We start from the raw sequence: 14,885 nt of genomic DNA, 5'->3' as shown, positions 1-14,885 counted from the left end.
TTCAAGAGCAATTAATTTAATAAGTTCAAATTAGTCAAGTATTTTCAAATGATGCATGTTATGTATTCTGAACTTTGTTTTGCTGTTAAATGTGACATTTCTCTTGACTCACCCATTCCACACAAAGGCTCATTCCCCTCTCCATGCCCATCTCAGTATCCCTCATATCCACTTCATTTATAGAAAACTCTACTCAGGATACCTTTCCTGTACCTGTAGACACACTGAGCTTACAATACAAACATTTACTTTTATTTAAAGCCATTTTTACGTAATCACTTAGCAGAGTTTTTATTCCTGAGAGCAACATCAAATTGCTTCACGTCTCAACAGAACTGTTAAAATCCTTACAGATAAAGTGAAAAGCATAGTGGTTCTGGTGGGTTTTCCGGGCTGTGTGGCCGTGGTCTGGTGGATTTTGTTCCTAACGTTTGCCTGCATCTGTGGCTGGCATCGTCAGAGGTGTATCACAGAGAAAAGTCTGTTTCACATTGTCTAAGTAAGAAACATTAGGAACAAAATCCACCAGACCACGGCCACACAGCCTGGAAAACCCACCAGAGCCAGTTGAATCCGGCCGTGAAAGCCTTTGACAATACATTGAAAAGCATAGGCTTTAAAGAGCCAGACTTATAAGGAAAACGAATAGATTAACATGTCAAATTGCCATTGTTTTCTAAAAACAACCATCAAGGTTTTCTTTTAAAGTTCTCTACCAATATTGATATAGATTTGCCTGAACTGAATCCATAGCACAGGCATCCTCAGTGTACGCCATCAGAACCTAAGGGAATAAATCTGAATTGACATCCTCCTGCTTCTTTCAAACCATTGTCAGCTTCCAGCACCTACTCACCTTAGTACATGTGTTGATCCATTTATAGTGGTGGTGGAACATGGAACAGTTTGCCCCAATATGGAAGGCCTTCGATATCGTTCATCACCACAGCATAAGATGATAAGGAAGGCACGTCTGAAAGACTTGTTCAAGAATGCATAAAGGAAGGGATTCAGTCCTGAATTGATGTATCCCAGCCACAAAAAAGCAGTCCATAGCTGACCTGGAACTGTATAATTTATGAAAGGATCTATTATGTTTGTGATAAAGAAGGGCGCCCAGCATAAACAGAAGCATCCCATAATGATGCAGAGAGTCTTGGCTGCTTTTGTCTCAGTCTTCATACGGTGTGTACTTTGCTGATCTGGATGGTGTGGTCTCCCATCTGTCGGTGCCCCTGCACGCTGGAGGGCTCGTATTTGGTGAGCATGTTCCCTGGCTGTAATGTATATCCGGTAGTAGGCTAGCACCATCAGCAGAAATGGAATGTAGAAGGCTACCACTGAGCAAGTGATAGCATAGGGCTTGTTGACCATAAATATGCAGTAAGTGGAGTTGGACACCTTGTTGAATTGTCTTTTCTGTATCTGAGAAGAAAAAACAATCATATCATAGCTGCTCTGATAACAAATTCATATTCATTTGCCCAAGTGTAGAATGAAAATACCCTGACTTTGGCTAGTATCTGGATGGGAGACCTCCAAGGAATACCAAAGTCATGATGTAGAGGCAGGCAATGGAAAACAACCTCTGGACATCTCTTGCCTTGAAAACTGAGTGGATCCCCACAAGTCAGCTATGACTTAATGGCAAAAAAAGAAGAATGAAAATCACATGGACTTGGGAATTCTATCAGCCTTTTTATGAACAAGTTATCTCATGTTTCTACTAGAAATAACAACTTTTCTATCAATTGTTTACTCCTTCAATTTTATTGGGATGATGGAAAATACTGACTTATGGTGACATCATAGGGTTTCAAGGCAAGAGACTAACACAGGTGGTTTGCCATTTATTCCTTCTGTGTAGTAATCCTGGATTTCCTTGGAGGTCTCCATACAAATACTAACCAGGGCCAATCCTGTGTTGCTTCTGAGATCTAATGAAACTGGACTAGCCTGAGCCATCCATACAAGGGCACTATTCTATTGCTTCTCTTGAATGTTTTATCTATGCTTATCGCATCTTGAACTATTGGGAAAAAACAAACTAATGTTTATTTCCTGTATTTTACATGCTGGGGTGGGGGGAGTAGTTGAAATATAATCAAATACTTCCTCAAGTTCAGAGTCTCTAAATACACAACATAGACCTGTACTTGCCTGTAGTTTGCTCATAGTCTATACTGTAGATATTGAGTGAAGGAAAAATACATAGAAATGCAGTACAGGAAAAAGGGAATGTAAAATACAGTTGGGTTACCAAAGAAAAAAAATTCCATCCGTAGAGATCCTATTACAGAAATTTGGCAACGATTCAATTATAATCATTGTCACTACTCAGCTATGGAGAACATTCCTCTGTCTGCTCATTCATCTCTATTACTGATTCTGATGGACAGGGTAAAGAAAAAAACCCTATCTCATTCTTGGCAGCTGTAGTAGCTGCATGGTTGTAACTTTAATGGAGCATGAAATGAAAGCAATACTGGCACAGAATCAGGTCTGTGCTTCACTCAGAAACTTGTCACCATCACTCATGTTTTCCTGACAATAAACCTACTAGATGTTAAGAAGGATCAGTTTAAATAACAACTATTATTAGGGGTGGCTCTTATGTCAATGCATATTAGTGAAAACAAGATTTTCATTGCCAGGCAAGAAAGTCGGTGGCAATAAAAGCAAAATTCAGGGGGGAAAAAGCAGACATGTTAAGTCTTTTAAAAGCCCGTCTGAAAGCCATAGTGTTTTGCCAATCACTCAGTATCTCCGAAAACTACAGCAAATAACCAGAATGAGTATGGCAGCGTTAATATGTTTGACATATCTCAACACACAAAAACTCCTATTCTCAATATTAATTTCCATGTTAATTTACTGAATTTTCATTTTGCCTGTCATTTCATTTGTCTGTATGCATAAAGTGCAGTCATGTCACTTCCAACTCATGGCAATCATATCAATCAGTGTCCTCCAAAACATCCCATCGTTAACAGCCTTGCTCAGTTCTTGCCAACTGAGGGCTGTGGCTTCCTCTATTGAGTTAATCCATCTCTTATTGGGTTTTCCTCTTTTCCTGCTGCCTTGAACTGTTCCTAGCATTGTCTTTTCCAGTGATTCTTGTATTCTTATAATGTGACCAAAGTATAATAGTCTCAGTTTAGTCATTTTAGCTTCTAGAGACAGTTCAGGCTTGATTTGATCTAAAACCCACTTATTTGTCTTTTTGGTGGTTCACCATTTCTGTAACACAGGATCTTCAGTCAATGTACAGGATAGTACAGAATACTAAACTAAATCAGTTCAGAGCCCTTTCCAGATCTAGACTTGCCCCACCCTGAAGGGCTGGTGTGAAGCAGGCCTGCTTAAAGAGGCCTGGTGACAATAACAGAAAAAGTAAGGCAGCAGGCCCTAATTTAAATAAAAGCAAGGTGATTGGTCGATGGAAGGCACTGTTGCCCCTGGCCAGTGTAAGGGGGCACTAAAACGCTGCTAGATAAACAGAAAGACAGAGAGAGCCTGTCCAACAGTTCTTTGTGGAGAGTTCAGAAGAGAACAGCTTGTGTTAAGTTGAGAGCAGAGTCTGTGGAGCGAAGTCTCTCAGCTCTGGTGAAAAGGAATTCTGGTCCAACTCAGATAGCTGGCAGGATTCTAGTGACTCTCCTCAAGCGAAGGAAGCTTGTGAGAGGAAGGAAGGCACTGGCTTTTTGGTGCAGAGTGAAGCGCCGGCCAGAGGCTTGTCAGTAGACACTGACCAGACCTAGGAGTCTGTCCTGCCCCTGTACCATACCAGTCTGGGAAGCCCCCAAACCTCTAGGTAGAGAGGGTTTGGTGTGTGTGAGGGAGGCTGTGTAATGCCTGAAACTCACAGGGCCAGGACTGTGTGTGTGTGAAACAGTGGGTAGTGGAAGAAATAAGGTCAAGGGTGTGTCTGTGAGGAAGAGTAAAGTATATTAAATCCAAGTCGTTTCTGAGAGACACCTGCGTGTGTCTGAGTGTGTGTTAAGTCTGAGAAACCTAAGTAATATCTGAAGCTCTGTAACTTTTAAGTGAAAAGAACCTCTCTGAAACCATCAAGCGTTAGTACCTCTCTGAGCCAGTTAAAGAAGCCTTTCTTTTGTTTTAAAAATAAATTTAATTCATTGTGTTCAAGTTACCCTTGTGCCAGCCTGCGTTTGTGTGTGCGAGGTTGAAGAGTGCCTGTCAGTGAGACTAGAATCCCAGCCAATTTTGAGTTTCCTTCATTTTTGTACATGGGACTCTGAAGGACATTCCCCTTTATATATTTGGCAGCCAGCAGCAGTTTTGGGATTCCTAGTTCCTTCTCTTTAATGGTGGCAGCAGAGTAAAAAGAACACTAGCCTGGGATATTTTGGGTGGCAAAGGAAACCCGACTGGTCAGTTTAGTAGGAACCTTGATGGTAGGCCACCCATCCCGTTACAATTGGTGGCTAGTGGTGGGTTAATATCTCTCCCTCGCCCCATTACAACTTGTATAAGCAGCCTTCCATTGATCTCAAATTTACACAACTGTACTTGCAGAACCACAGAATATACTTTGAAATCAAGTAGAGCCACCTCTGAAAATGTTTGATAACAACCAGAATGGAAGAACAAAAAGAGTGTTTGGGCACTTTCAAGACTAACATTTATCACTTTTAAGACTAACATTTACCTTTCTTGTGGAGCTACAATCTACAAAAATATAACTGATCAGTAGGTTTTGAAACCAAATAAGTGATCTACAAAAATATGAACGTGATCAGTAGGTTTTTGAAACCAGATCCCCAAGACGGCAACTAGATGGGAGTACAAGTTGCAGTTCTCCACAAGTCTGTGCTTTAAATGAATTTCATCTTATTTATCCTGTTTGCAAGCATACTGCTATACAAGGTTTTGTTTTTATTATTAGTCATTTGGAAATAGACCAACTATTTTGTGGTTGGAAAGGGCTCCTTGAAATATCTTATTAAGTACAAATGGGTCTTGAAAAACACCCACAGGACTCAGAGGGAGTTATCTCTTCCCTGGCCAGCCAGCCAGCAACCAAACAAACAAAAAGGTGATTACTTTGCACCTGGGAGTGTTATAGAGTTCAATATTCCTATTTGAAACCAATTTACTCTGCTGGTGGATTGCATTAACAAAACAACTAATGAAAAGAAGGAAGACTTGGAGGGGCACTTTCACGCCTCCTTTAAGGATGCGGACAATCAGGACAATAATAAGCAGTGGCGTTCCTCCCATTGGGCAAAGTGGGCAGTTGCCCAGGGTGCCCCCTTGTGGCGGGCACCAAAAATGCTGATTCGTTTGTGGGATTTTTTTGTATTTTCAGTGTTTTTTCCGTTTTTGGCCTGCAGGGGGCGCAGATTTTAGGCTAGCAGCACCAAAATTTCAGGGATTTTTCAGGAGACTCTCCTGATGATATCACCTAGGTTTGGTGAGGTTTGGTTTAGGGAGTCCAAAGTTGGACTCCCAAAGGGAGTGCCCCATCCCCCATTGTTTCCAATGGGAGCTAATAGGAGATGGGGGCTACACCTTTGAGGGCCCATAACTTTGGACCCCCTAAACCAAACTTCACCAAACTTGGGTGGTATCAGCAGTTGGGTCTCACGAACACACTCGAAATGCTGCTATCTTAATAATTGCACCCCAGACAGCAGGCACCCCCTAAATTTCTCAAGATTCTCCTTTTAAATCCACCCCCTTCCTGCCAATGCTTGTTTTCTTTCTTTCTTTTATTCTCTCAATGCCTAATAAAGGTTAATATTATTAAATCCACCCCCTTTGGCATGGATTTAAAGGGAGAATCTGAGGTCCCTAGTTTGAACATTGAAAGTGATGCTGTTTCAGGGTGGGGGAGAATCCACCCCAAAACACCATCACTTCCAATGTTGTTTAAACTAGAGACCCCAGATTCTCCCTTTAAGGTGGATTTAAAAGGAGAATCTGGGCTCCCTCGTTTAAACACCATTGAAAATGATGCTGTTTGAGGGTGGATTCCAGCATCACTTGTTTAAAAGTAGGGAGCCCAAATTCTCCTTTTAAATCCACCTTAAAGGGAGAATCTGGGGTCCCCAGTTTAAATAACATTGAAGGTGATGCTGTTTCTCCCAATTAGGGGGACTGGATACAACACCATAAAATGTTTTCATAGCAATAATAAAACATTTTGAAAGCATTTTGAAAATGTTTTCAAAAATATTTCTGCTGTGTGGCATGGCACATTGCTGTGTTCAGATTTGTGAGTTGTGGCATGTTCTATAATGTGATGGTGACTTTGAAGTGACCTGGTGGAAAAAAATCATTGTTTGGTCACGGTGGGGAAGGGTGGCCGCTCATTTTGGGGGGGGGGGCGCCAAACTCAGGTTTTGCCCAGGGCTCCAGTTTGCCTAGGTAATAATAAGATTGAAGGGGAAGCTTTGTTTAAACTTTCTGAATTGACTACAAAAACAGTAGGGCTTATTTTTAAACAAATGGCTTATTTTTATTTATTTTATTATAGGGCTTATTTTTAAACAAACTAACTGATCACATGAGGAAAATTATGCAAGCAGTTCAAGTGCTTGCAGATGAGAAATAGTTATACTCAAGTCTTTAAAAGCTTTCCTGTGATACTCAATTAATACATCAAGTTCTGACAACTACTAGGGTGCTAAAAGGGCAATGTAAGGAGGATAAGCAGCATCTTAAGGTGGATAAATCGCAAGTCAAAAGACCTCAACAGCATTTGATCCTCCAACCCACAAGATTTGCTTGACAGTCTGCAGATGCAAAGGGTGTATGTCATCATGGAATTTTAAATGACTGACTATACATCACCTAAGCAACTGACTCAGATGGAGAGGTTCCAAGACAGATTTACTATGGACAGAAGTAATAAATAATAATTGGAACCAGATTCCGAGAATCACGCTTACATTTGGAACCTCAAAAATCCTTTTGCTGATGTTAACACAAAAAGCAAGACTAGGATGTAAAAGAATCTAGTGTGAGACTTTGACAATACAATAACAACGGCCCTTCTCCCAAATTATTTGCCTGGTGGCAGGGAGAGGAAAAGGAAGCTAGATGGGGAGAACTTGCAACAAGATTTAATTATACTGCATGACTCACTGGAAGCCAGGGATAAAGGGTTGAAATATGTGGAACCCCTGGAGGAGGTTGCCATGGAGGAGGTTGCTACATTTCATTTGGAAGTTGGCAGTGAACGAGGAGATAGTAAACTCCATTTCAACTTTTTCAAATTGGGATCAAGTTGCAATTACTAACAGACCACAAGTCCTAAGGAAGAATTTACTGAAGATGGAGCTTCTCAAAATCAGAGTTTACTTCTTGCAGATGATTCTAGCCAAAGGACTATTTTTTTAATTACGACTATAGATCCCACAGCTATGGCCCTCAATTCTAACAAGGAAGTCTCCTCTACCAACCTCCTGATGGACTACGATGTAAAAACATCTGGCCCCTTAACGTAATGACACAACTGCTACTAGGAATAGGTGTACTGGCAACAATGGTTGCATTTTTACAGATCTGTTTTGCCAACTGGATTTGATAACTGTCATACTAACAGAAGAGAGAAACAACTCAAACTTTTTTCTTAGCATCTTGGAATGTTATGAATTGGGCAAGTAGGTTGAGGGAAGACGCTACATGTAATTTTTTAAATCAAAAGCTAATTTAATATTGCTACAGGAGATCTGCTGTCTAGAGATCCCTTCACTGAATGGTTTTACAGTTTATGATTTACAGGCAGAGGCTTTGTTACACTGCAGAGCAAAAGGGTGCTTGTGAATATTAGTTTCTACAGCATTGAATGTGAAAATAGCTGAACTGGCACTCTACATGCAATTGGCTATGGCACTTGTTCTTCAGCACTGTCAGACTTCTTGTTTAATTATTAATGTCTATTGTCTCCCTGTTAAAATTAAAACTCAAATAGATGCAATGTGGGCTGGATTGGGAACCTGATTAGGACTAATTCAACAGTTTAGGTAATTTAGTCAGTTTATGTCATTATGTCATTCGGTGGAGTCCAAATCAGATTCCAGGTTCTGGTGTTAACCTTTAAAGCCCTAAATGGTCAGGCACCTTTGTATCTGAGGGATCGCCTTTCCAGATATGCTCCCCAGAGGGCATTGTGTTCAACCAATAACAATTTACTAGTGATCCCTGGCATAAAAGTAGTTTGATTGTCCTCAGCCAGAGCCAGGCCCAAGCCAGGTAGAATGCTTTGTCAAATGAGACCAGGGCCCTGTGAGACCTACAACAGTTCCACATGGTCTGTAAGAGGGAGCTGTTCTACCGGACTTACGAGGGCAGCAGCAGTATTCCATCAATTTTGGCCTCCCCTCCCCTCCCCTCCCCTCTCCTCTCCCTCTCCCTCTCCATTTTCTTTTTTTTTTTTGCCCCTTTTATTCTTTCTCTCTTTCTTTTTACCCTCTGGTATGAATGAATGGGGGGACTTTTAACTACCCTCCCTCAAACTGATTTTATGGTGCCAAATTTGTTGAACATGTATTTTATTGATGTTAACATAATTATATTGAATACTGTACAATGCCCTGAGCCCTTTAGGAGAGGGTGTCTTGGAAATATAATAAAATAAATAAATTATATTGGGGATTTTATTGCCAGGATTGGTGAGGATGACAAGGGTCTATACTGTGGCTATAAAGCTCTTCCTTTGAAAGTCAAGAACCCAATTATTTCATTCCCTAGGCTTTCAAAAGATTTTAAATATAATTATGTGAGATATAAGTTGACACAGTTGGTTAATTCTATTAACATTTGCATCCTAAATGGGTCTTATCCTAATGTTCATCCTGCAGAACTTAACTTTTGCTTAGGAGTAAGGATAAGTGTTATCGACTATATCATGGTGTCTTGAGAGATGACTTGGTATGTTGAATCCTTTGAGGTCTCCACTCATTACGATAGCGATCATTTACATTTGAAATTCCCAGTTTTAGTCCACACACTGAAGATATTCACAAGGAGGTCATAGCATATGAGAAAAAATTGTAGGGTCAAGTGGAACATCAGCCTGGACAAGAGTATGAAAGGGCTTCTGAGTTTGGGATTACTGGATGAAATCATATGGAAAGTTACAGACAGAGATACCTGTATGGAAGACTATGAGCAGTTAACAGGTGAAATCTATAAAGCTATGAATATGACAAAGAACAACTGTAGAAGAGGAAACAATGTAGATTCTAAAGTATGGTATGGTAGTGAATGCAGAGAAGCCATGAAGGCCCTTAGTGACACCTACACATGATATAGATTCAAGGGGGATAAGGATTTAGTAGAGGAGCTAAAAAGGCTCAAGTTATAAATCTATCATTCGCAGAAAGAAAAAATAAGTCATAGTATTAGCCTCGGACCAGCTAAAACACACGATAAAGGATAAAAATCTTTCTTTGGTGTTTGACTTGAAATTGTTCTCCCAAGCCATCCTGGTTTATTAATGCATATAGAAACATCAGTTTTCCTGGGGAAAAATTAGGATTTTTAAATAATTCAAACAGCAAAAACAAGATCTTAAACATGACAATCTTGCTTGCCAAGGTAGAAAACCTAGGAGCAACTGATTTATTAATACAACAACAACAACCTTTATTAGGCATTTAAAATAGGCTCTAGAGCATTACCAGACATTTATGAAGTACAAATCAGGAGTACATTCAAAACGCAGACGGAAAGACTGTATATAGCAGTATACATTACTTAGAAAATTCTGTCACTTGCAAAAGAAATTTTGCTACTTTTTCCAAGAGCATGACATCTGTATTGTTTAACAGAAGCTCCACAACAGAGTCTCTTTCAGATTTGTCTAGGGCCAGCCTGGGAGAGAAATTCCTAATGCCCACATATCTCAGACAGTCAAGAATAATGTGAGCAAGAGTATCCACTTGGTTTTTACAGTGTGGACAAACCCGATCCTGGAGAGGGATGGATAAGTAATGACCCTTTGTAATGGCCGACGGGAAAGTATTGGATCTGGCCCTTGTGATAATCCATCTCTGTTGGGGTTCAGTTAATAATTCAAGATATTTGGCTATGTGCCCCTGTTCCGGTATTATTCTGACAGAGAGGGGTGAGCATGATTTATTTGCTTGCCCCAACAGTATATAGTATTCCTGTTCTAGAAGTTGGCTTTTTAAGGTTTGGAAAATCTCTCTGGGTGACAGCATACAGAGATCTTCAAGTAATAAACCTATTGAGTAAATTTATTAATATGTAGATAAAGATGGTGATATCGGAAACAATTCTCTATTTGGAATATAACATTCACTACTCACAAAGAGGTGCATCTTAGATTTTATCTAAAGCTGCCACAATCCCTGCAGACAAACATGTGAATGTTTAGGTGTGAAAGAAGAGCTTTATAACCCAGCTGGATCAATTTCTACAGTATGGAATATGACTACTATTTCCAGTCTTTTTTGGTTATACCCAAGCAAAATGTTCGTAACCACATGCAAAAGACTGGATTCAAATGTGCTTTTCTGCCAGCACAATCGTAACAATGAAATGGCACATCCATGGAGAGGTGAGATGAGCTTTCTGATTTGCAGTTTCACTGCAGTCCCACCCCCACCCCCCGCCCAAAGCTGTATGCAAATGTCCCTTGAAATTTCCCCATCCAAGGAACAGGTTTGCCACAAACTGTGGTTTTATGGACTACAAGAAGAGGGGGGTCTACTCCACCTAAATGCAACCCAAATCCTTCTTGACATTTCTCTTTTCTGTGGAATTTTTTGGAGGTTTGTGAAAATTTAGAAGAGGCACTCAAGGCTACACATACTGTTTTGAATGAATCAACACAACTGGGGTTCACTCACCAGGTCTGCAATGCCAATGCTATTCCAGCCTTGCATTATAGGGAGAAAAGAAATAAATGTTGGGATTACCCAGCAGCCTCCCAACATTATAGCAATGCGCATTGGAGTCATCTTGTTTCTGTAAACTAGAGGCTGACAGCAGATAGCATAGTACCTGAAAGAGGAGAGGAAAGGACATTTTTGTAAATAATAGGAACCACTTAAAATCTCAACAAATCAAATTAAATCCTTTTTTGTTCAGTTAATATCATCATATTTTGAAAACTGCATTCCTATAGTGATCTTGTACCTGGAACAAAGAAGATTTGAAAGAGAAGACCAACAGGAGGGTCACTGTCATCTCAGTGGAGAAATTCTGTCATCCTCTTGTACCAAGTTACAGATCATTAAAGGTATATATTTGTAGAACCGCAGAATATACTTTGAAATCAAGTAGAGCCACCTTTGAAAACTCTTGATAGCAAACAGAATGGAAGGATTAAAAAAAATAAAACAATGAATCTTCAATCTATTTGCAAGTGGTTAAGCTGAAGTTAAATGGAACCACTTTCAAAATATCCTCTACAGACCTCAGTAAATTAAAAAGTCCAGATCTGAAAGAGAGTTTGTACTCCCATATCTTGGGTTACTAAAATAAAAGTCTTGAATTTAACTCAGAAGCAAGTCTGCCTGTCAGGGAGGAATTGGAGAAGACGCTATTAGCAATAGCATCTTGCAGATTTTGTTCCTTTCCTATGAGCACAGGTATTGAAGGCTGGGGCATGCCCAACGGTACAAGCCAAGTAACTCTTGCCCTTCATTTCTTAACTTGATGGTTATAGGCTCAACCTGTGTAAAAGATCAGCTATCACACAGCGGACTTGGTTGGCACTCCGAAGCCTTTTTCTCCCTTTTACTGTTTTGTTGTATTTTCTTCTGTACTATTAGCTGCTTTGGGTCTCCTTGGGGAGAGAAGTAGGATATAAATAAATAAGCAATGAGAACAATTCAGAGTGTTGGTGTAATATGTCCTTTGTAACTCATACCATTAATCATTCATTATGAGTCAACTGTAAATACTGAACTGCCTTTAAGGACACTGCCACATAAAGTACCCCGGAAGTAGTTCAGAAGGGGAGACTGGAGAAGCCAAGCCCTTCTAGAAAGGCTTGTAGGTAATTAACCAAAGCTGACACATTTATTTTCTTGGCCACAGATTCTATGTGCCTTTTCAAAATGAAGCCCATGTACAAGAGCATCCTCCACCATTCCACCACTTTATTAGAAATAGGAGTCTCTGAGATGAGTAAATTCACATGCTGGACCCTGCACACAAGACAAGAGTGAAACCACATTAAAAGGATGTTTATTTCTAGCTCACAGTGGATCCAGAAGGACACTATAAACAATATTATCAGATGCTACTGAGAGGTCCAATCAATAAGTTCATACTTCCCTATCTATCTTCTCATGAACGTTATCTGGAGGTGTAAACCTTAAACTTTTGGCAGCAATGCTTAAGCATACTGGACTGAAATCAATGTCTGCCTTCCACACACTAGCCAAATATACACTGGTTCTCTGCCCATGTTAAAGGGAGATTCTTTTCCGAGTAGAACTTCTGTTATGAACACTTTTTCTCTCTTCTCACACTCACTGCACAGCAGATCCAGTAATCTCCACCGTTTGTGAGAGTAGGCAAAGAGTGATCTTTTCCCATGTCTCTCAGGGAAGACAGAAGAAATGGTCCTGCGTTATTCCTTGTTTAAGGCATTTTGGCTCTACCCCGCCTACTTCCACGCTCCCTGATGATCAAAAAGGCTTTAAAAAACTTTCTTTTAACTTCAAACATTTTTCTATATCAGATAAATTGAAATAATGATAGATCTAATACAAGAATATCAAAATATCAAGGAGTATTGAAATAACAAGCCTCTCTCTTCTCCAGCAGCAGCAGTGGCGGCAGGAAGCATGTGTGTATGGAGTGTGGTGAGGGAGAGAATATCAGTTCTAGGACACGGTCCCCTTCTTTAGCAAAGTGTGGTCTAGGAAATTGCTTTGACTCTTTTAGTCCCGAGAGAGTTCAGCAGGCTAGCTGCACAGTAGGCAATGGAGTGGCTCCTTATGTGTAAACAGAGAAATGCGAGGCGACCCCACTACAACCTTACTGTGCAGCGAAGAGCCCCGAGGTAAGCATTCCATGCATAATGGGCCAATGTGTTCTAAGGTACAGGTATTAGCAGTTCTCTCTGGCACCCTTCAGCTAGATGTAAGTAAACCTTTAAAATATACTGAGAAACTGAGCTGGAGTTTTGTACTCTGTGAGTGAAATCAAGCCTCCCTCTGTCTTTGGTTCATTAACCCAATGCTCAGTGACTTGCACATATTAATTTGAACTTATTTGGCTTTGAATCTAGCCCAGTATGAATTAAATTTAATGGATAGCTAATTTTAAAACTCACTGGGTTCTTGAAATTCCAAGAGAGCAACTCTGTCTGTAGTAGCGCAAGGTCACAAAACAGGATCCATTAAACACTTGTCTCCAGCAGTTTCCCATGCAGAATCAGAGTGGTACTTTTGAAACACTCACCCAAAGGCTCTTGTGTGTTTTCTGTTGGGATTATTTAGAACTAGGTGCAGCATTCTTTGATTTCTGGGTCTTGCCATTTCCACACTTATTACTTATTTATTAGATTACTTGCATATTGCATTTCCATACTTATTACTTATGCAATAATGTCAATATATGTTACAATATGTGCTTAGTGACTTCACTGTGATCTATTAAAATAAGGATTTGGATTCTAGAAGAAGGTCACACCCTGCATGTCGGCCACCTCCATCATAGACAGTGTAACTTTTTAAATGTTTGTATTTGGTGAATTGGGATGCTGCTATTATTTAAATACCAGGAAAGCATGAGCCTAAGGAACATCCTAATGACCCTAGAATCTGACACAGCCTTCCCCTCCTGGTGACATTTATGCTGATGAGCTGAATATTCTGCATAGGTAGTCATGCTCTAGTAGGATGGAAAAGGCAAACATTAGTATTCACTGGTATATAAATTAAGTGGGTAGAAATAAATAGCAACCTTTCCCAGCAGGATACATCCTAAGAGTCCTGCTTTACTTTTATTTTTATAGTTGGTGCCTGACCCACCTCTGTTAGGGATGTGGACAACAAAAAGAGGGAAGGGACCTTAGTTCAAACCCAGTAGTGGGGAAGTCCCACCACAATATGAAGACAATGGACAGGTCATCAAAAGGAAAACAAAAATAAATCACCCAAGCAAAGATCATGTGTACCACTGAACTTATAAAGTAATAGAACAAAAACGGGGAAGGGGGGCACACCAACATCTGTAATACATTTCGAAGGAACTTAAGAAAACTTCTCAAGGACCTTCCTTTGTCCATTTATGCACAGGGCTTCTCCACGCAGCAAGCCTACCTCCTCATCAGGGCAGATTTTCAATTATGCAACATATTTGCTACATTATCCGGATGTGATTTTCACTTATGCAATGGTCCCAACGCATTGTGCTTTTGATAGGCAAAAGCATGGATCTTCCTAGTTCATGCAAATGGCAACCTTTTCCTCCAATTAACTGGAAAGCTGAACATGCACGGAGCACCATGCCTGCCTCATGTTTTACTCTTCCCTCCCCACTGTTCCCCTCTCATGGTGCCCTTTCCCTCCACCCAGAAAGGAGGGGGCATAACTCAGCTCTCCGCATGCACATGTGCCGACAACCAATGCGAGAGTGTAGCTTTAGAGCTGTGCAGATGCATTCGTTCAACTGCATGCAATTTTTTTAAAAAATGCCCTCATGATCGACGTCACAGGGACTAATCAGAAACCTGGGCCATCAAAAGCCTCATCCTCTGCAGAAAGCAACTGCCACCCTGCATCTGATATTGGGAACAAAATGAGGGGAAAGTGGGGAAAAGAGAGTGGGTAATTGATTTCCTGACACCCCAGGGGGGGGGGGACCGCTGGAACAAAGTAATACAAACCCACAGGGAGATGTTAGTTCATGTCACAATGAAAGGAAGC

At 40.5% G+C, this 14,885-nt stretch overlaps 1 protein-coding gene across 1 annotated transcript in view; it reads right to left on the bottom strand.

The window, feature by feature from the left end:
* HTR4 (5-hydroxytryptamine receptor 4) overlaps positions 1–14,885 on the bottom strand; it is a 227,619-nt gene that overhangs the window by 72,310 nt on the left and 140,424 nt on the right. Inside the window, exons 5-6 of the mRNA XM_048492226.1 lie at positions 10,848–11,001; positions 857–1,425 (exon numbers count right to left, since the gene is read on the bottom strand). Of these exons, the coding sequence (XP_048348183.1) occupies positions 857–1,425; positions 10,848–11,001 (723 nt within the window). The remainder of the gene's footprint in view (positions 1–856; positions 1,426–10,847; positions 11,002–14,885) is intronic.

The sequence above is a fragment of the Sphaerodactylus townsendi genome, linkage group LG03, assembly GCF_021028975.2.
Source record: "Sphaerodactylus townsendi isolate TG3544 linkage group LG03, MPM_Stown_v2.3, whole genome shotgun sequence".
NCBI classification, from domain to species: domain Eukaryota; kingdom Metazoa; phylum Chordata; class Lepidosauria; order Squamata; family Sphaerodactylidae; genus Sphaerodactylus; species Sphaerodactylus townsendi.
Note: the sequence above shows the minus strand (reverse complement) of the source record. Positions and strands in the feature narration are given on the sequence as shown.